Here is a 20,925-nt window from a genome sequence, read left to right as displayed (position 1 = left end):
GAATGGGGATATTGTCTTTTCACTCATTTGGTGATTACTTTTGATGTGCAGAAACTTCTTAATGAGATGAGATCCCAGTTGTTGGTTCTGTAAAAAAGTATTTCCCATGCAGTTTGGATTTTGTTCATGAACTCTCTGCTTGTCCCTATGTTGAAGTGTCAAGTTTAAAAAACTGCCAGGAAACCTGACCTGAAATAACATGAGGCTATATATAGTCTTTATTTTTCACTTTTCATATTTCCCTCAGCAAAGAAAATGTAAAGTACAGCGGTGCCCCAGACTTGTTGGGAGGGTTTTGTAACATGAGGTATATGCCGTGTTACCTCCAGAGAAATTTGAAAAATTCTAAGTAAGGTTTTTTGAATAAGGAAGGGATTGTGGGTATGTATTGACAGACTGGTCTGAAAGAATTTTTTTTTTTCTTCTGCCTTTCTCTGCCTGCCTTCATTAACACTGGGCTATGCTACATTATTAATACATGACAATTACCAGTGATTTTAGGTATCATTAGCCTTCAAGAGTGTAGTAGTAGAACTTAGATTTACAGTGTAGTGTAGCTTTCAATTCTGGAAGAGCAAAGATTTTACCTTAAATGACCCAAAGTCTCACTCTGCCTTTGCACCTGTTTTGGTTACTTCCCTAGTTAACTTGCTGGAAATTTGACCATCTGTATCAAGTTAGCAGTTCATGAAATAGTATAGTTTGTCAGGAAGGTACAGTTTGATCTTCTCTTTGACATACTGGATAACATTTTGTTAGGGATTTTTTTTTTTTTTTTTTTAGCAGAGAGAACATTCATAAAATCGTTGAGGAGGGTGGCATAGTGGAAGCCTTCAGGAGTGCAGAGCTCGCCACTTGTCCAGGGGACCGCGATTCGGGATGTATTTCACCCCGCAGCCATCAAGGATGAGGCACTTCTTGGCCACCATGTCTTCAAATTCATCTGTATTGTACTTGTTGAAGCCCCACTTTTTGGAGATGTGGATCTTCTGATGGTCAGGGAACTTAAACTTGGCCTTGCTTAGGGCCTCAATCACATGCTCCTTGTTCTGCAGCTTGGTGCGGATAAACATGATGACCTGTCCAGTGTGAACCCTTGCCACCATGCCCTGGGGCTTCCCAAAGGCACCCTGCATGCCATTCTGGAGCCTGGTTTGGGGGTGGTAAGGTCAGATATACAACACCCAGAAGGAGGAGTGTCTCCAAGGTCCCTTAGGGCAGCGTATACAAGCAACAGGCTACATACACTACTGAGGAGGTTACTGTGTGCAGCCACTGCACGCTGGGCACCCACCAGCAGGGAACCCAGTCAGCCTAACTGACTGCAGCTTAGGGAAAATGTTAGTTCCAGTGGTGGAACTAATACTGTAAGTCATAGATCAAAATCATATTTTGATTATAGAAACCAAGGGTCATTTAATAGAAAGAGGTGTGGGGGTTTTTTGTTTGTTTTTTTCTGTGGTACCACAGATTGTACTCAGGACCTTGCGCTTGCCAGACAAGCGCTTATTCTACTAAGCTATCTCCCCCGCCCAAAGAAGTAATTTTTATAGGCAGTACTGGTAGCATTCTGTTAGAAAAAACCAAAACAGTTTTCTTGATTTTCAATTCGTTTGCTATGGGTTTTGCAATGTGACTAAGAAGTAGGCTTTTTTTTTTTTCTTTTTCGTTTTGTGTGGTTAGCTACTTGTACCAGTGTTACTTGTTGAAATAAGCCAGGCTTGGATGCATATGGTGGTGTACACCTGTAATCCTAGCACTGAGGAAGGTGAGGCAGGAGGATTGCTGTGAGTTCTAGCACAGCCTGGGCTACATAAGGCATTCAAGGCTAACCTGTACTACAGAGTGAGACTGTCTTAAAAAAGCCAGTCTTCCTAATTTATAATGCCATATTGATCTTTATCACATCTTATTTCTTGTATGTAATTGGGTTTATTGGAGGTTTCTAATACATTTTAATTTTTGATAAGAATATTGGGAAAGGGGGCTGGTGGGATGGCTCGGTGGTCTGAAGTGCCTGCTTGGAGCAGGCTTGGCGAAGCGCGGGACAGCGGTTCAATCCCCAAGCACCACATGCCAGCCAGCCCCGCCCCCTGGTGGGCTGAGCTGGCCACACACACAAATAAATAAATAAAAACATTAAAAAAAAAAAAAAAACTGGGAAAAATTTGACCTCCCACATCAAGTATCCTGGCAACTTTTGTGCATTCTTCCAGATAAACCCTCTGTATATAGGCGTTAGGTTTGATTTGTATTAAATTACATATTTTTAGAGAACATTTGTATTTATGTAATACAGTGTTTTTTGTATAGGGACATATACGTTTGTATAGTCATGTTTTTTATTTTTTTGGCAGAATTGGGAATTGAACTCAGGCCCTTGAGCTTGCCTAGCAAGTGCTTATTTAACTGAGCCATCTCCCTGGCCCTTGTTTAATAACGTATAGTTTTATAAAGGGTCCTAAGAAGGACTCATTCTGTGGAGTGTCATTTTAGTTTATTTCTTTTTCTTTTTTTAAACTGGGGGTTGAGCCCAGAGCTTTCACACTGAGCTACCTCCCCAACTCCCAGCCATTTTTTCTTTTGAGACAGAATCTTGGACCAGGAAGATAGCTCAATAGAATAAGTGCTTTTGCCTGACAAGCATAAGGGCCGGAGTTCAATCCCTGGTTCTGCCAAAAAAAACGCAGAGACAGAGTCTTGCTAAGTCATAGAGTGTTCTAGACTAGGCTCAAACATCTAATATTCCTCTGTCAACCTCACAGAGTGCTGGGATTATAGGTGTGCACCACCACACCCAGCTTTCAGAAAGATAAATTATGTGTACTTCTCTTGAAAGAAAGATTAAATTATACATGTAAAAATACTAGAGCCCACCAAATAGCTCAGCAGAAAATACTATAGTGTGGGCCTACAGGTGTAGCTCAGTAGTAGAAAGAAGGCTTACCACGCTTGAGGCCCCGGGTTTGTGTTCGCTGTCTTTAACACACAGAAATACACACAATACACATATTTATACTTCAATTTACTGTGTAATTTAAATTAAATATGCAGCCTTTGTAGATGTATTTAAAGTATAGCTAAAGGAAAATACAAAAGCCCAAAACACCTAAAGAATGACATTCACTGCAAGAGAAATTTTTTGTTTTGCTTTGCTTTTGCTTTTGCTTTATAGTCATGTCTTGTACTAAGCAAATAACTAGGAAATATGGTTTTGATCATTTGAATTCTTTGAGAAATATATGTTTATTCATGTGTTCTGTATTTCCTGGGATATTTATATTTTCTATAGAAGGCAAAAGATACAAGTGGGTTTTTTTTCCCACTTTTTTTTATTTTAAATATAGTAGACTTCAAAATACTTTTCGTGTTTCAATTTAATGGTTTTGTCAAGTTTAAGTTAAATATAATTTATATTTGAGGGTGCCATTTTAAACTTTTATTCTAAAAGTGTGCTGGCCTAGATGTACTGTAACCGAACTTCTTTCTGTTTAGTTCTCCCAGAGATCCTCGGAACGTAGGATGTGGCCACAAATCTACCTCCTGTATTTCTGTCTTTTACTCATGAGTTGCATAATTGGAAATGTGAGCATGATGTCTGCAGACTGTGTTGAAAAACTCTGAAGAACCTAATTAACGCAGGATGACCTAGTGGTGATTTTAAGCTTATAACAGGATATTCAGTAGTGGATTTGTTGGTCTTGGTTCTGAATGCTGCAGATAACAACAGCAAGCCAACTCTCTCCTTCATTTGTGAAATATTCACTAGACCTTCCATCAAGACTGACTTTTCTAATCTGCTTCGGGAGATATTAATGGAATAGAGTCTTGTCCACTCAAGATGAGAGGCAGATCAATACTGAATATGCTGTGTCCTTGTTGGAACAGTTGAAACTGTTTTATGAACAGCAGTTGTTTACTGACATAGTTTTAATCGTTGAGGGCACCGAATTCCCTTGTCATAAGATGGTTCTTGCAACATGTAGCTCTTACTTCAGGTAAGTACTTTTAATTTTGATTAGTTTGTATTAACATTTTAATAGTTCATTTAGGTGTCACTTAAATTTTTTAAAAAATTAGGTCTCGATGTCTTAAGTTGAGATGATGTGTTTGTCAGAATCATTTTCTTACATGTGTAAGTAAAGGACAGATAGAAGTTTTTACAAAGATAAATATAAAGTTGTTCAAGTTTTAGTGTTAGGAGGCATAAAGATTCAGAATGCTTTTTTTTGTGAAAGAAAAATGAATGAGATAATTTACTTGAATTGAAAATATGTTTAGAAAACTAATCTTTGTTTATACGCTTAAGCTGTATGATGGCCTTAAATTTTAGAACATAATTGGTGCTCTTTAGACCTATCAAAATTCTTTCACAAAAATCTATTTTTCTTAGTTAGTGATACACTTTAACACAGCTTTAAATGTTTAATAGTTAATAACATCTTTTTTGTTTGCTGTGCCTCAGAATTTAAAAAGTTGTTACGCTAATTACAAATAAATAAGACTTACAGTTTTGTGATCTTTTGGTTAAGTTTCATCAGAAAAGTAGAAGGAAATAGCTGTATTTATTCTCTGCTGTAAAATTGACTTTTGCTATTGGAAAAAAACAGGTAAATAAAAATGAATGTACTCTTGGTATGCATATTAGCAGCCATAAGTGGAGATTGGCAGTGAGTTCATTTCTACAGTTGTTCAGTGGCAGCTATTGATAGGAAAGAGTAAACTGATCTTGCAAGGCTGATAATACATGAAGTTATTTAAACTTTACATTCCATACACAGACTATGATAATTATAGAAGCTAAAGCTTAATCACTAATTGCCTTCACTATGCCCATAATTTTTCTTCCAGTTTAAACTTGTTTTTTTTCTGCAATTTCAGATACTAATTTTGTGTTACAAAGCCTAATTTTTTTTTAATATACAATGGTTGTAAAATCTAGTCATCAGAATCCTCTTGCTTGCTTTATATATGGAAGTTATTGAATTTCAAAAATCAAAATTTCTGATTCAGTAGATTGGAGTTAGAGAATCAGAATCTATATATTAAAGAACTTCTTGGGCAGGGGAGATAACTTGGTGGTCTAAGTGCTTGTCTGGTAAGCTCAAGGGACCTGGATTTGATCCTCAGTACTACATGCTGTTCCAGCCCTGGAAGCCTGGACAGCCCAGTTATGTCAAACCGGCCACCAAAACTAGCATGCTAGGGCGCACACCTGTAGTCATCCCAGTGCTGGGGAGGCTGAAGCAGGAGGATCACCATGAGATCCTGTACCAAATTAAAAACAAAAAACCAAAGCAGAACCTCTCCCCCCTTCCTTCCTCCCTCCCTCCCTCCCTTCCTTCCTTCCTTCCTTCCTTCCTTCCTTCCTTAGTATAGGGTCTACGGGGTCTCACTACATACATCAGACTTGCAGTGATTCTCCTGTTTTCAGCCTCCCAAGTGCTGGGATTACAGGTGCATGCCACCATGCCCAGTCTTCATCTACGGCCCAGCATGCTCTGGGGGCAAAGCCGACATGGCACGTCGGGGATCGAACCCTAGCTACTGTGCTCTGCCTAAGCAGGCATTTTAGTTCATTGAACTATCTGGCTGGCTCTTAGAATGTTAACAGCTATCCCTGTTGTTCATTTTTTTCCAGTTTATTTCTTTTGACACCAAATCTGTTCTTTTTCATATAATTTACTTGTCTTTAACTTGTAATCCACAACATTAATGCTTAATCTCCAATGTTCCTCTAATATTACTTAATTGATTATATTGTTTTCCATTTTATACAATGGCCCGTATGTCAAATATATCTTTTTTCTTTTTTTTTTTTTTTTGGTGGAACTGAGGATTGAACTCAGGCCCTTGTGCTTAGCAGGCAAGCACTTATTCTACTGAGCTATCTCCCCAGTCCCCAAATATATCAAAGATTTAACTTTTTTCTTCAAATTAGCTAACTTTCCTTCTTAGCTGTACAATTTTTTCTCTTTATTTTTTGAGGTGCTTTATTGAAGTAAGGAAGTAACTTTTTTTGTCTTTTTGAGTCAGGGTCTCACTGTGCAGTTCAGGGTGACCTTGAGCTCACTGTGTAGCCCAGGCTGGTCTCAATTTTGCAGCCATCCTGCTTCAACCTCCTGAGTGCTGGAATTACAGGAGTGTATCACCTTTGGCTCTGCCTTGTCTGCTGTATGCTCTGTCCCAATCCTCCTTTTCAGAACATAGGTTTGTTTTCTAGGCCCTTTGTAATTGTTTTTTTGTTCATTTCTGGTACCTTCCCTTATTTTTTTAACCCTCATTTAGATGATTGCTGTAGACTCATAGCCAGTTTTGTTCTCTGTAGCTTTTGGGGCTTGAGCTCTGTTGGTATATTCATCCTGTAGTACTGTTTATCATGCTAGATCTATGCTCAAAACCTTTCAGTCTTATTTTGGATACTGAGGATTGAGTCTGGGGGCATTGCACATGCTAGACATAAGCAACAAGCTCAGTTCTTGTCTCTAAATGCTGCCTGTGACAGGACTGCTAATTAACTTTACATTTCATTTTCTAGTGTCCTGCATGAACTTTATATTTATATGTGCCCCTTAAGCAGTGATGTTTTATCCTGTTGTTTGTTTGTTTTTGTTTTTTCCATTTTGAAAACAGGCTGGCCAGATAGCTCAGCAGACTGAAGCGCCTGCTTAGGCAGAGTGCAGCATCCGGGGTTCCATCCCCGGTGTACTGTTCTAGCCCCACTGCCAGGGTGCGATTGAGACTGGGCGTAGTGGTACTTGCCTGTAATCCCAGTGCTTGGGAGGCTGAAAACAGGAGAATCACTATGAGATTCTCACTCTATGTATTGAGACCCTGTAGACCCTGTACTAAATACATTTTTAAAAAACTACATTTTGAGTGCCTTCTGTGTTTCTGTGTAATTAAGGGCCCAAGCCAATGACTATGCTGCTCTCTTACTAGTACATGCAAGAGTTTTTCTCTCCTAAGTGTATGTACAGTTAAGTGTTTTCTTTTGTATTCACCATAAAGCCAATGTATTTTTAGCTATTTCTTGTATTTAACAGCTTTAGAAAGGTGTCTTGTTTTTGAGACAGGGTCTCGCTATGTGGTTCAGGCTGGCCTGAGGAAAGTGTTTTGCATAGCTATAGAAAATTATTTTGAGTAAATGAAAATTTTAAGCAGATTTATTGTGGTATAATTTACGTAGCATAAAAGTCACCACTCTTATGTAATCAACCCTCCCTATCAGTGCTTCTTATCAGTATATTCATCCAAATGCAAATAGAAAATAGTTGTGAAGGAGAGAGATGGCAAGATAGCTCAGTGGACTAAGAGCCTTCTTAGGCAAGCACAGAGATTGGGTTTGATCCCTGGGACCACATGCCATGCTGGCCCTGCCCCTGGGTACACTGAGCTGAACATTGAGACCAGGTGTTGTGGTACACACATGCCTGTAATCCCAGTGCTCTGGAAGCTGAAAACAGGATGTTTGCTACAAATCTGAGCTGCATAGTGAGGTCTTATACCAAATACATTTTAAAAAATAGAATGCTTGAAAGAAATAATTTTGGGCCCAGGGAGATGGCTCAGTGGAATAAGCGCTTCCCTGGCAAGCACAAGGACCTGAGTTCAATCCCCAGTTCTGCCAAAAAAGAAAGAAAGAAAGAAAGAAAGAAAGAAAGAAAGAAAGAAAGAAAGAAAGAAAGAAAGAATAATTTCATTTGTATTAAATAACTAGGTAATAAGTTGATATCTTATTCTTCGTACTAAAATTTTTCCATAGCATTTTCATTGTCTGGAATATTATAGGTAATCTAGAGAGGAGTAAAGACCATAAGAAAATGTAGATAATGTACACTGTGCTATGTATGTAAGGGACTCTGAGTAGTCTCAGTTTACTATCAGGACATCCTGGAACTAGCACTTGGCCAATCGTGAAGGATGATTGACAATTAAATAAATTTGAGTATGTTTATAGAACTGTGTTTTTAATTTAGAAGAATTCCATCCCCTTGTGCCCGTTTATATTCTGTATTCTTACAGCTTTAAGATAACTACTAAACATCTACTTTTCTTGCCTCTTTCTGTGCTTTCCTTTTGAGGACATTTCATATAAAGTAACTCATACAATGTATGGTCTTTTGTAACTGTCTTCTTTCCTGAGCATAATTTTTGTTGTTGTTTTATTGCTGTCCTGGGGATTGAGTCCAAGGCCTTTACACTAAGCTGCATCGCCAGTCCCTTTTTCTTGTCCAGGCTAGGTATGAACTTGTGACCCTCTTGACTCAGCCTCTAAAAATGCTGGGATTACAGATGTACATCACCAGTTTTTAGTATGTTTTTGAGGCTCATTTGTGTTACCATATGTATCAGTACTTTGTAGTATCACTGAGTAGTATTCCATTGTGTGACTGTGAGGAAGGAGTACGTGAGTTCGGTGGCATAGTGGATTGGTTTAGTGTATCTTTGGCATTGGCCTAGCTGTACATGCTTCTTACATCCTCTAAGAGTCTTCTTTTTAGCTCTGCATTTGTTTTATGCTGAATTCTTTTTTTTTTTTTTTTTTTCCCCCCCAGTACTGGGGCTTGAACTCTGGACCTTGAGCTTACAGAGGCAGACACTTAGACCACGGAGCTATCTTCCCAGCCCTTTATGCTGAATTCTCAAGCTGTGCTTTCCCTTCCTACTCTAGGGCCATGTTCATGAGTGGACTGAGCGAGAGCAAGCAGACACATGTACATTTGAGGAACATGGATGCCGCCACCCTACAGACAATAATCATGTATGCGTACACGGGGAACTTGGCAGTGAGTGACAGCACCATAGAACAGCTGTATGAAACAGCTTGCTTTCTGCAGGTAGGCAGTTCTTTCCCCTCAGGAAATGTTTTGGAGGGAATATCTGGTAACTGTGATTTTCCTATTGAAGTTTAGATGGTAGATGTTGTCTTCTCTTTAAAAAGGTGAAAGGGAAAAAGAATAGGGTTTGTTCAGCTAGTAAGTAGTTCCATGAGAGAGAATTAAAAGATAGGGGAAAATTTCACATTCATTTCATGTTCTGCCTAATGTACCTAAAAACTTAGATCCTATCAGGTTAGTTTTACATTAAATTTAAAGGCTTTAATTTCTTAAATGTTAATGTATGTAATACTAATTTTTATGAAAAAAATTGTATGGAAATTACCACATTTAAATATTCTTTATGATCTTGATTATATTGAAGTAAGAAGTAAATAATAAAAAGTTGGCATTTGATTGATACACTTAGCTGTTGTATTGTGTTCCCTTTTTAAATGTTCAGAGTAGGAGCTGGGCGTGGTGGCACACATCTGTAATCCCAGCACTTGGGAGGCTGAGGCAGGAGGATCACTGTGAGTTCAAGGCTAGCCTGGGCTACATAAGTGAGACCTTGTCTCAAAAAAAAAAAAAAAAAAAAAAAAAACGGAAAAAGTAAGATGGAAAAGAATAATGTATACATGAACCGCTATGACTATCCTTTATGGGTGTTAGATATTTTTTGAGTGGTTGCTGAATGCCATACTTGACTAGCACAGTTAAATGGGCCATTGAATAAGAAAAAGAAATGCAAAATTGTGCCTACTCTTCTAGTTTTATTGTACCAGAAGACATCATTACAAAGTGAAGATAAAGATAATATACAAATAAAGTGTGGGGCTGAGGGTTGAATCAGTGGTAGAGCGTGCACTTAGTATCTCTGAGGCCTTGGGCTCAATTCCTAGCACCATAAAAGTACAATTTGTCTTTTCTGCTGTTATAACCTTTTTTTTTTTTTTTTTTAATTTTAGGTAGAAGATGTGTTACAACGTTGTCGAGAATATTTAATTAAAAAGATAAATGCAGAGAATTGTGTGTGACTATTGAGTTTTGCTGATCTCTTCAGTTGTGAAGAATTAAAATGAAGTGCTAAAAGAATGGTGGAGCACAAGTTCACCGCTGTCTATCACCAGGAAGCATTCATGCAGTTGTCACATGACCTGCTGATAGACATTCTCAGTAGTGACAATTTAAATGTAGAAAAGGAAGAAACAGTTCGAGAAGCTGCTATGCTATGGCTGGAGTACAACACAGAATCACGATCCCAGTATTTGTCTTCAGTTCTTAGCCAAATCAGAATCGATGCACTTTCAGAAGTAACACAGAGAGCTTGGTTTCAAGGTCTACTACCCAATGATAAGTCTGTGGTAGTTCAGGGTCTTTATAAGTCCATGCCCAAGTTTTTCAAACCAAGACTTGGGATGACTAAAGAAGAGATGATGATTTTCATTGAAGCATCGTCAGAAAATCCTTGTAGTCTTTACTCTTCTGTCTGTTACAGCCCCCAAGCAGAAAAAGTTTACAAGCTTTGCAGCCCACCGGCTGATTTGCATAAGTTTGGAACTGTTGTAACACCTGCTAATGACATCTGCATAGCAGGGGGCCAGGTTCCTCTGAAAAACACAAAAACAAATCACAGTAAAACTAGTAAACTTCAGACTGCCTTCAGAACTGTGAATTGCTTTTATTGGTTTGATGCACAGCAAAATACCTGGTTTCCAAAGACTCTAATGCTTTTTGTTCGAGTAAGGCTATCTTTGGTTTGCTGTGAAGGCTATATCTATGCAATTGGAGGGGATAGTGTAGGTGGAGAACTTAATCAGAGGACTGTAGAAAGGTATGACACTGAGAAGGATGAGTGGACAATGGTAAGCCCTTTGCCTTGTGCTTGGCAGTGGAGTGCAGCAGTTGTGGTACATGACTGCATTTACGTGATGACACTGAACCTTATGTACTGTTACTTTCCAAGGTCTGATTCTTGGGTAGAAATGTCCATGAGACAGACTAGCAGATCCTTTGCTTCAGCTGCAGCTTTTGGTGATAAAATTTTCTACATTGGAGGGTTACATATTGCTACCAATTCTGGCATAAGACTCCCCTCTGGCACTGTAGATGGGTTTTCAGTAACTGTGGAAATTTATGATGTGAATAAAAATGAGTGGAAAATGGCAGCCAGCATTCCTGCTAAGAGGTACTCTGACCCCTGTGTTAGAGCTGTTGTGATCTCAAATTCTCTTTGTGTGTTTATGCGAGAAACCCACTTAAATGAGCGAGCTAAATATGTCACCTACCAGTATGATCTGGAACTTGATCGGTGGTCTCTGCGGCAGCATATATCTGAACGTGTACTGTGGGACTTAGGGAGAGATTTTCGATGCACTGTGGGGAAACTTTATCCATCCTGTCTTGAAGAATCTCCATGGAAACCACCAACTTACCTTTTTTCACCAGATGGGACAGAGGAGTTTGAACTGGATGGAGAAATGGTTGCCCTTCCACCTGTATAGTTGGGGAGTTCAGGGAGCACACCTGATCTATGTGCTTTGTCATTTCCTTTGCTAAGGAAGAGAGGTTATGAAAAGACAATATAAGTACATAAAAATCTATCTTTGATAAATTTTATTTTTATGCCCTACTTAATATTTGTATCAGTATAATATATATCAGTGAGTCTTACAGAAAGATATGCTTCCATAATATGAAATAGATTATTCAATAATTGAGAAACTTTTGTTTATCATGAGGACATGAGAGTCTGGATTATCTAACATTGTTAGCCCTGTGTATGTACAGTTCAAAACATTTACTTATAAAAGTAGTTTCCTGTTCCTAGTGTGGTATATCACAAATTGTGCTGAGGTTATTTTAGTATATGTGTTTCATTCCTGTGCTTCTGTTCTGAATTTCTGGAATACAATTATTCCAGTGTAATTAATTCAGCTGCACTTAACACTAAAGTCCATGTTGGTATAGAAAAGTATAAATCCTATACTATAAGTGAGGAAGAGCTTCCATAATTCTATGGTATCACACAGGGAAAGCTATGACTGCAGGATCAGTCTGACTCTATTAGGTGCATGTATTCTCTTTCCACTAACTTATATTTGTCTTTCTAGAATACAGGTTGTCCAGCCAACTGGTGATTTACCAGGTGTGCACTTAAGTTCCTGGGCTTGCAACACAAATTGCTAGCCCCTCATTGTGCGGGTCTGTGGAGCTTTCATCAGTAAATGTCTCCACTTCCGTATTACATTAACATTGGCTCATGCATATAACTATCTGCTGCTGATGTACTTCTCCATCTTAAAGACGTAGAGTGGGTTAACCAGGTCATTACATCTAATTTAATAACAAGCATTACTGTAGAGTGATTGTGTATAGTTATCTGTTAGCTGTCAGGGTGTATTTTTTTTAACCTGATGTGTGTGTGTTGTGGGGGTAGGATTAGGAAGGTGAACTGTTCAGGAATTTCCTGCACTAGCTGTGCAGAAGAGCAGATAACTAGGGCTGCTCTGGCATTAATCCCAGGAACCACTAGCAGTAGTGGGGCGCCGCCAGTCTAATATGAGCACAGTGCTTCATGACAAACATTACTAGCATGTTCAACTGCATAATGTTCTGGCACTGTATTTTGAATGACATTAATTTATTAAATAAATTGTATATATTCAGTATTTTTTTTTTTTTTTTTTCTCTGTTACAAGAATGGTATAACTTTTCAGTTTGAATTTTATTGCATCAGTGTTGCTGGTTATAGGTGGTTTCTTCAGAATTTTGTTTGAGATTATACATAGTAATCTCCCCATACAGGTGTGTTTTTTTGTTGTTGTTGTTTTTTCCCCCCACTTTTCATTTGTAATCAGACTTGTGGTGATCCTCCTGTTTTTAGCCTCCCTGGTGCTGGGATTATAGGTGTGTGCCATCACACCCAGACTTTTGCTGGCTGAGTGAGTCCTTGGGGCAGGGCAGGCCTGGCATGTGGGACCAGGGATTGAATCCTACTCCCTGCAGTCCACTGCCTTACAGGTGTTTTCATTTTCTGCATTTTCAGTTATCTGAAGTCAGCTTCACTGTGAAAATAAAAAATGGAAAATTCCAGAAACAATTCATGTTTTAAACAGTTCTAAATACTATGAAGTCTCTTCTGTCTGAACCTGCCTAGGACATGTACCATGCTTTTGTCCTATACATACGCTGCCTGCCCATTATTAGTCATCTTGGGGGTCACACCTCTGTCATGGTATAGAGATACCACTTTTCTAAAAATTACAATATATTATAATTGCTTTAAAAGTTACTGTTAGTATGTTACTGTAATTTCTTTCTTTTTTTTTTTTTTTAAGGTTAAGAAAAATCCTTAAGGTTAAGAAAGTTTTACTGGAAATAAGATTCCTGGATTTCCAGGAGGGGTTCAGAGTGGGGTGACTGAGACTGCGTAATTTCTAAACTAAATTTGTATCAGGTATGTGGGGAGGGAGCATAATATCCACTAAGGTATTAGAATTTACCATCTACAGACAGATTGCTGGATAGATTGGCTTTCCTTAGGTTCATGCCTTTGAAACCTGGTGGCATATTAGAATGCTATGGGGTTGTATTTTTCAAAGATTAAGCCAGACGTGATAGTCACAGCTACAGAGGTACCTTGGTTTTTGAACTTAATTCATGTTGTGATTCTAGAAAAGATGGCCACAATTGTGTTTATGTGGGAAAAGTGTCCTAGGTCATGTTCTTCACCCAGTGCAGGAAAGTTCGCAAACAGAATTTTGCCAAATACTTCTGTTTGCAAATCAAATTGTTGCCAAACAAAAGCATTTATGAACTAGAATACAGTGCCACTGTACTTTGAAGCTGAGGTGAAAGGATCACTGAAGCTCAGGAGTTTGAGACCAGTCTGGGCCTCCAGTAAGAACCTGTCTCAAAATGAAACAAGGCTTGAGAGTAATATCTGAACCTCATCCCAGACAAACCCCTAGGTCTGGTGGGTGCATATTGTTCATCACATCACTAGCATTAATTCCGGCCTACTGAAGAAGTCCAGATGCTTCACACTTATTTTTGTGGTGCTGGCAGTTGAGCATGGGGTCCTAGACATGTGTGGCAAACTACCACTGAATCACACTTCTTAGCATATTTATAATTCTGAAATTTGGCTTTCAGCTTTTTTTAAAGTCATGCCTTGCAGTTTCTCCACAGACATTTATAATACCTCCTTCTCTTCTCCTTTCCCTCCTCCTTGTCCCCCTCCCTCTTTCTTTTTTTGAGATTGCATTGTTAATACACAGACTGGTCTCAAACTTGGAGCATATGCCACCACACCCAGCCAACTTTTAACTTCAGTCAGCCTTGTGCTAGTGCTCTGTTCAGGATGGTCTTCATCCCAGCTCTACATGTAGCTTTCTGTATTCAAGTTCCATTTAAAGTAGTTTTTTTTTTTTTTTTAATCAGTGGTCTCTGATAACTGCTTCTGTTTTTTGCCAAAGATCTCTTCACATTCTTAGTCCTTTGTATTTTGATTATATTAATTGGACTGATCATTCTGTTGAGTATTCTTCTTAGTCTTAGTGCTGTGCTACAAAATGATCAGTGCTTTTTTTTTTTTCCAGTGGTACCGGGGATTGAGCTTATGCTTGCCAGTCCGACACTTAAGCCACTGAGCTATCCCCCACTAATCAGTGCTTTGGAGGGTAGCAGTTTTTTGTATAGTTGGAGAAAATGTTAAATGAATACAAAGGATCTTGGGAAGTATGAAAGTCAGACTTAGTATAAAAAAAATCTTATAAGTCTTACCCTCCACCCTGATACAGCTGACAGTGACCATCCTTAGCTAGATCATGAATATCAGAAAACTTGTCCTTCATAATAATTTGAAACCTCCAGCTGCATTAAATCACCCTTGCTCACTGTACTTCTGCAGATTACTTCTGTAATCTACATCTGCAGATTACTTATTTCACAGGAAAAATAGAAAACTTTGCCCTCAACTAATACATTACCAGTATATCTTCCTGCCTCCACTATTGCTTCTTCCTTTGCTATTTATAAAAAAAAAAATAGATTAAGGATATATATTAAAGATTTTATCCTTGCTAACCCTCTTAAAACTGCTTTATGAGGGCCGGCCAAATAGATTAAAGCACCTGCGAAAGCACCTGCGAGCATAGGGATCGTGCTGCAACAGTGATTGAGACTGGGTGTGGTGGCGTACGCCTATAATCTCAACACTTGGGAGGGTGTGAACAGGAGAATCACTGAGTGCGATCTAGTAGTGACATCCTGAACCCTGTAGACCTCTCTCTCAAAACAGAAAAAAGCAACTGCTTTATGATGCTCTGGCTACTAAATCGTAAAGCAGTCTTACCCAGGCAATTCTGCAGCCAGCTATTGATATCTTTCAGTATTTACATTCTAACTGGCTTCTTCCTTTTGTTTAAACATGATCAAATTTAAAAAAAAAAAAAAATTCTGGTACTGAGGATTAAATCTAGACCTTGCTCAAGCTAGGTGAGGGCTCTACCACCTAGCAACAGTAGCCCCCTTATTTATTTATTTATTTATTTATTTAAATTTTGAGGCAGAGTCCTTATGTTTTGCTCAGGCTGGTCTCAAACTTGGAATTTTCTGCTGCTTTAAGTTGTGTGTGTTGGGTACATCTCAGTGATAAAAAAGCAGACTATTTTCTTTTGTACTGAAGATTGAGCTCCTTGCCTTTGAACTGAACTATGTCCCCAGCCTTCTTCTTCTTCTTTTTTTTTTTTTTTTTTTTTTTTTTGTAAAAATTTTTTTTGGAAAAAAAAAAACCCCTTCCCCGGGGGGGGGGGGGGGGCCCAAGTGGGTAGTCCCTCCCCCCAAGTTGTCTCTTGCAGGGACTTTATATAGAGGAAAACCATATGGTGAGGTGGGTCTAAGGTGGTGGAGAAGACATGGGAACTCGCTTAGTTGGGCCTGAGGTGGGACAAAACTATGGTCAGCCAATGAGATTACAAGCACCATTGCTCAAGTAAAATTGATTAAATCCAGTAATAAATGGGAAAGCGAGTCACGTAGCAAGTGGGCATGAATATGGAACAGGGTCTCTTCCTGTTGGGGATTGGGCTAGTGACTCATTTGGGCTCTTTCAATTTGATTGATACTATTCAGGATATCAATCCCTAATGCCCATCCCCATGAAGACCCATGTGTTGGTCTTCAGGTGTGGCCCATATGGGAGTGTCTGTCTCTTCCAAGTTGCAAAGTCACCTTGTCTTCCATCTTCTCTCCTTGAGGGCCTGACCCTGTCTGACTGCCTATAATATTTCTATCTAACTCGGCTGGCTACAACATTCCCCCCTCTGAAGTAACCCGAACTGCCGTGAGGGAACTATGGGCGATAACTGCTCTGGCTTCTTCAAGCTGAAATGGGTCATAGTTATTGACCAGCAGTCCGATATATTCTTCAGAGGTTCTATCTAAAGGCCCTCAATAGACACGAGGCATTTTCATTACAGCTTTGAATCTGAAGACAAAGGCAAAGAAACTATTAAACATACATTGGCCAAATAAAAACACTAGTCAGAACATTTTTTAGGTCTATTAGCAGAGATCTCTTAAATGTGGGGTTTAATCCTTTTATCTTCCATGGCCATTGAGTACTGTCTCAAATAAACTGGCCTTTCCTATTATTACTGGGGAACGTGAATTACCAGGCGTAGGGAAAACACTGAATATTTTCCCATTTGCAAGTAGGCCACTGGCTGGGTAACTACTGACAAATCTGTATAAGCATCTATTGAAAGTTTAACAGGATTTCTCCTTATATTGGCAGTTAACATGGGTTCCCTCAGAGGGAATACACATGACCATCTCAATCTGAAACTTCCTCTGACTCTATCATAAACACTTTTTCCTTCTCTAGCAGCTGCGGACATTTCTGCTTGAAATGTCTCTTTTCTGTCTGGCTTTCCTGTAGGCAGCTAGTATCCCCATTTTTATTTTCCATCTATAATTTTATTTTGTATCCTTTCTAGAAACACCTCAACTGAGACCAATTCATTCCTGCAGAAACTCTTCTACCCAGCCTTCTAAAAATATTTTTTGAGATGGTCTTGCTATGCATTCCCATACCTATTCATGTAGTATAGGGAATCAGCCTAGGTACCCATCAACAGATGAATAGAGAAGGGAAGCACAATTATATACATACTGGGATATTATGCATCAATAAGGAAGAAAGACTTCCTGTCATTCGTAGCAAAAGTTAAAACTGGAAGTTTTAGATTCCTTATGAGACAGTGCCTGATTATCTGAGGTGGTGATGTTTTCTAAAGGTAGCTCGCTTGGTCAGAGTTTTTGAGTTGCAAGAGCCACCGCAGAGATTTCCTTTTAGAAAAACAGTTGCCAGCAGCACATTTCAGTGACACAGAACTTGACTGACATATTCAGTCTCCTTAATGAACTCAGTCAAAGAAGACTCAATTGTGTTTAAGTTGGTAAAGGGGCTGCATTCAAAGCTAAATGACAAGTGAACCTTGGGATTTTTGATGTTTCAAACAGAGAGACTTTGAAAGATGCTGAGTCAAGGCCCGCATCGCTAGTGCATGATCACACATCTCAGCTTTTAGAAGAGTTTAAGCATTACTTTCCAGTAACAAAAGGCTTCCAGGTTAGGAAAGAATGCGTCTCTGGCCCATTTGTGATTAAGCCAGGTGAATTGACTGCTAGAAGAGGATTAACTGAGATGACAAATGACAGCCTTAAAAGTATGTCTGAGACAATTTCAAATCTCCATACAGTCAATTAAAGTCAAAAGTATAGAAAAGCCTATTTCTGTTTCCAGTAACCTGTCTTTATGACGTAGGATTTTCTGCAGTGAAAGAAACCAAAATGAGCTTAAAGGATAGATGACTTAAGGAGCACACTTAAAGTGTTACTGTCCCCATCTTCCTCAGATAGAACTCTCTAGTTGCAGGAAAAACAGGCTCAGGACTCCCAGTGGTTCTGCATTATGGTGAGAGGTATAGTTATTTCATTGCAAATCACAATGTTATAGTAATAGAAATGAAGTACACAATAAATTAATGCACTATAGTCACCCTGAAGCCATCACTTACCTCCATCCGTGGAAGGATTGTCCTAAGAAATCTGTTCTGGTGCCAAAATAGGTGATGGTTACTGCTCTAAGTTACCTTTTTATCATGGTATTGCAGAATTTAGCACTATTTGGTAACATTTCTATGTATTTGCCCTTTACAGGCAATCATACTTCTAGGAATCTGTCCCAGGGGTAAACTGCACAAAATCTTTTGAAGGGGGGCCAGGGAGATGGCTCAGTGGAATAAGTGCTTCCGTGGCAAGCGCAAGGGCCTGAGTTCAATCCCCGGTTCCAAAAAAAAAAAAATCTTTTGAAGGGTTGTGGAGATAGATGGGTGGTCTAAGCCCGGCCTGGCAAGCACAAGGACCTGCGTTCTATCCTCAGTAGCCCATGCCCTGCCTGCCAAGCGCCGAGCTGGCTCTAGGCCATGCTGACCCTTGGGACGGGGCATGGTGGCACACGTAATCCCAGTGCTGGGGAGGCTGAGACAGAATTATTATGAGTCAAGAGCTGTGTAGTGAGACCCTGTAGCAAATAAATTAATTAAAATACTTGGGCTTTATTCTATAAATTTTTTTTGAAATGCTTTTACATTAGGCTTATCAATATTTGTGTGTAAAGAAGGGCTGGGAAGATGGCTCAGTAGAATAAGCACTTCCCTGGCAAGCGCAAGTGTCTGAGTTCAATCCCTGATTCTGCAAAAAAAAAAAAAAAAGAAAGAAATTTGTAATGGCAAAAAGATGCAGACCAACTCAAATAGAAGGTTGCTTAATTTAATAATGGTAAACCCATTATTGTAGATTTCAAATACATGTATGTGTATGTGTTGTCTAAGCTGGTCTTAGATTCATGATCCTCTTGCCTCATCCTCTAGACTAACACAGTAGTTAGTTAGAGGTACACACTAGAGCACCAGCTAAAGATTGAATGTATTTGCAGTTCAGGGGATTGAACCTTTGCTGTAAGCTACAGCCCCAATTTGTTTTAACAGGTCTCACTAAGTCACTGAATTGTCCGGTTTAGATTTGAATTTGGATCCTCCTGCCTCCTATAGTGCTGAGGCTACAGACGTATACCGCTGCTTCAGCTATGATATATTATTACAAAGTGGAGGAAAGGATGTGTGCATATAGCACCATGTATTTTATCTACATATACAATTTGCTGTTCCTAACACAGAAGGGTAACTGGGAGTGGTGGTGCACACCTCTGATCCAGCACTTGGGAGGCTGAGGCAGGAAGTGAGTTCAAGGCCATCTGCACTAGGTAGTGAACTCAAGGCCAGCCTGAGCTCTGCAGAGAACCTTTTCTCAAATGAATAAGTTAATTAATAACATTTTAAAATGGCTGACCAGGAGAGAAAAGTAACAAGATGGATAAAAATAAGTTTCTTTGAATATAATTTGTTGTAGACTTGATTTTGGAAACCCTGTGAATAGCTTGCTAATTGCAAAAATCAAAGATTTTAAGCTGGAGTTTGTAAACCTTAAGTATCCACACTCAAAAAAATTTTTTTTAAAAATTCAAATAGTAATTTGGGCATCATTAGTAAAATATACCTTAAGGAAAAAACAGGAAAGTTTTTTGTCTGTACTGGTGCTGATGAGGAACCCAGGACCCCAAATCCTGTGTGTATACCCACCCTGGATCTATCCCCAGCCCTGAATGTGAATCTATTCTGTTTTCACTTCAGACATTTACAACTGGCATTCCCAGGGACCGGGGACATGGCTCAGTACAATAAGCACTTCCCTGGCAAGCACAAGGGCCTGAGTTCAATCCCCAGTTCTGCCAAAATAAATAAATAAATAATCCTTTAGGGGCTGGGGAGATGGCTCAGTGGAATAAGCGCTTCCCTGGCAAGTGCAAGGGCCTGAGTTCAATCCCTGGTTCCGCCAAAAGGAAAAAAAAAAAAAAAAACTGGCATTCCCTCTGTGCCTAGGAGTAAGGAGGTATAAAGACAAAAGTAAAAACCCTTGTGGTTCCAAGTTTGCATTGCAGCTATCTGCACGCATTTACTACTCATTTTATCTGAAAACAACACTAACAAAAATGCACCATAGTTCCTCTTTCTGCTGCTGAGACCCAGAAGGGATCATCCCCCTTACTGCAGTGAACATCTCTGGCTCTCACAGTGAACAAACTGGAGCTTTGTTTCCAGTTTGCTGTTATGCTGGATTGAAATGGGAGCTTCACACACCAGAAAAGCACTCTGGCCCCGAGCTACCCCCTAGTCCCCTGTGGAGTAGTCTTAAAATAATGTTTACCACTGAAGGTACCACGGAGTCTTGGAAAAAAGTGTTTTTAGATGTGGAGCAAGAAATCTACAAAGGAGCTTTGAACATCTTACTAAGGATGTTAAAACACTTGGGAACCAGCTGGCCAGTAGGAGCCACTGGGCAGACAGAACAAAATGAACAGCAGCAAAAAGAATAATTCCAGTGGTTTAGGATATTTCAAATCTGTTTGATGACTGAATTAACTCTAATTTTAAAGAAGAGTATTTTGCTGAATGTTTTATTTACAAGAAATAAGCTTTCATCTACAACAAATGCCAGTTTATACACCAGAAAAGTTTTCTTAGTTTTTCATACTGATTGGAATTAAACACCATAAAATTATAGTCACAAAAGTAGTACTTGTCTCAAAGACTTGATTTTTTTTTAAAAGCCCACAAATAACTGGTCATCTTTAGAGGACAAGAGCAAACCAAACACTTTGAAAACTAGTATAAAGGGAACTAGTATACACAGAATCAGTCACTGGGTAACAAAATAGTTGTGGGCAAACTATACATTCCAGCTAATAAAAGGACAAGAGACTCAGACCTGCACTGTTCCTCATGGTGGATCTGGGCAGACTGCCTGTCTGTTAATGGACAACTTGACATTGTATTCTAGAATTCAGGCTTCCTACATGTGATTTGCCTTGCGTACCCAGAAAGTGACTCAGGTCAAGCCTTGACATCTACCTGCCAACTTGTGAAACTGCACTTTAATTTACAGTGAGAAGATACAATTAGCAAAACCCAGGTTTTGA

The 20,925-nt window shown here is 39.2% G+C and overlaps 2 protein-coding genes and 1 non-coding gene across 3 annotated transcripts; 1 reads left to right on the top strand and 2 right to left on the bottom strand.

The window, feature by feature from the left end:
• Nucleotides 1-833: 833 nt before the first annotated feature.
• On the bottom strand, nucleotides 834-1,731 carry LOC105741980 (60S ribosomal protein L10-like). The gene is made up of 2 exons (XM_012514370.1): nucleotides 1,703-1,731; nucleotides 834-1,149 (listed from the first exon to the last, which is right to left on the bottom strand). The coding sequence occupies exons 1-2, from the start codon at nucleotides 1,729-1,731 to the stop codon at nucleotides 834-836; spliced, it is 345 nt and encodes a 114-aa protein (XP_012369824.1).
• On the bottom strand, nucleotides 1,195-1,328 carry LOC111816402. The gene has a single exon (XR_002820806.1). It is a non-coding gene; the product is annotated as a small nucleolar RNA SNORA70 (small nucleolar RNA).
• A 1,733-nt stretch (nucleotides 1,732-3,464) lies between the features above and the next one.
• Kbtbd2 (kelch repeat and BTB domain containing 2) lies at nucleotides 3,465-12,502 on the top strand. The gene is given in 4 exon segments (XM_012514369.2): nucleotides 3,465-3,517; nucleotides 3,825-3,998; nucleotides 8,675-8,840; nucleotides 9,788-12,502. Coding segments are annotated over 4 exon segments (1,929 nt in total). The 3' UTR covers nucleotides 11,324-12,502.
• The last annotated feature ends 8,423 nt before the right edge of the window (nucleotides 12,503-20,925 follow it).

The sequence above is a fragment of the Octodon degus genome, unplaced genomic scaffold, assembly GCF_000260255.1.
Source record: "Octodon degus isolate 3935 unplaced genomic scaffold, OctDeg1.0 scaffold00031, whole genome shotgun sequence".
NCBI classification, from domain to species: Eukaryota; Metazoa; Chordata; class Mammalia; order Rodentia; family Octodontidae; genus Octodon; species Octodon degus.
Note: the sequence above shows the minus strand (reverse complement) of the source record. Positions and strands in the feature narration are given on the sequence as shown.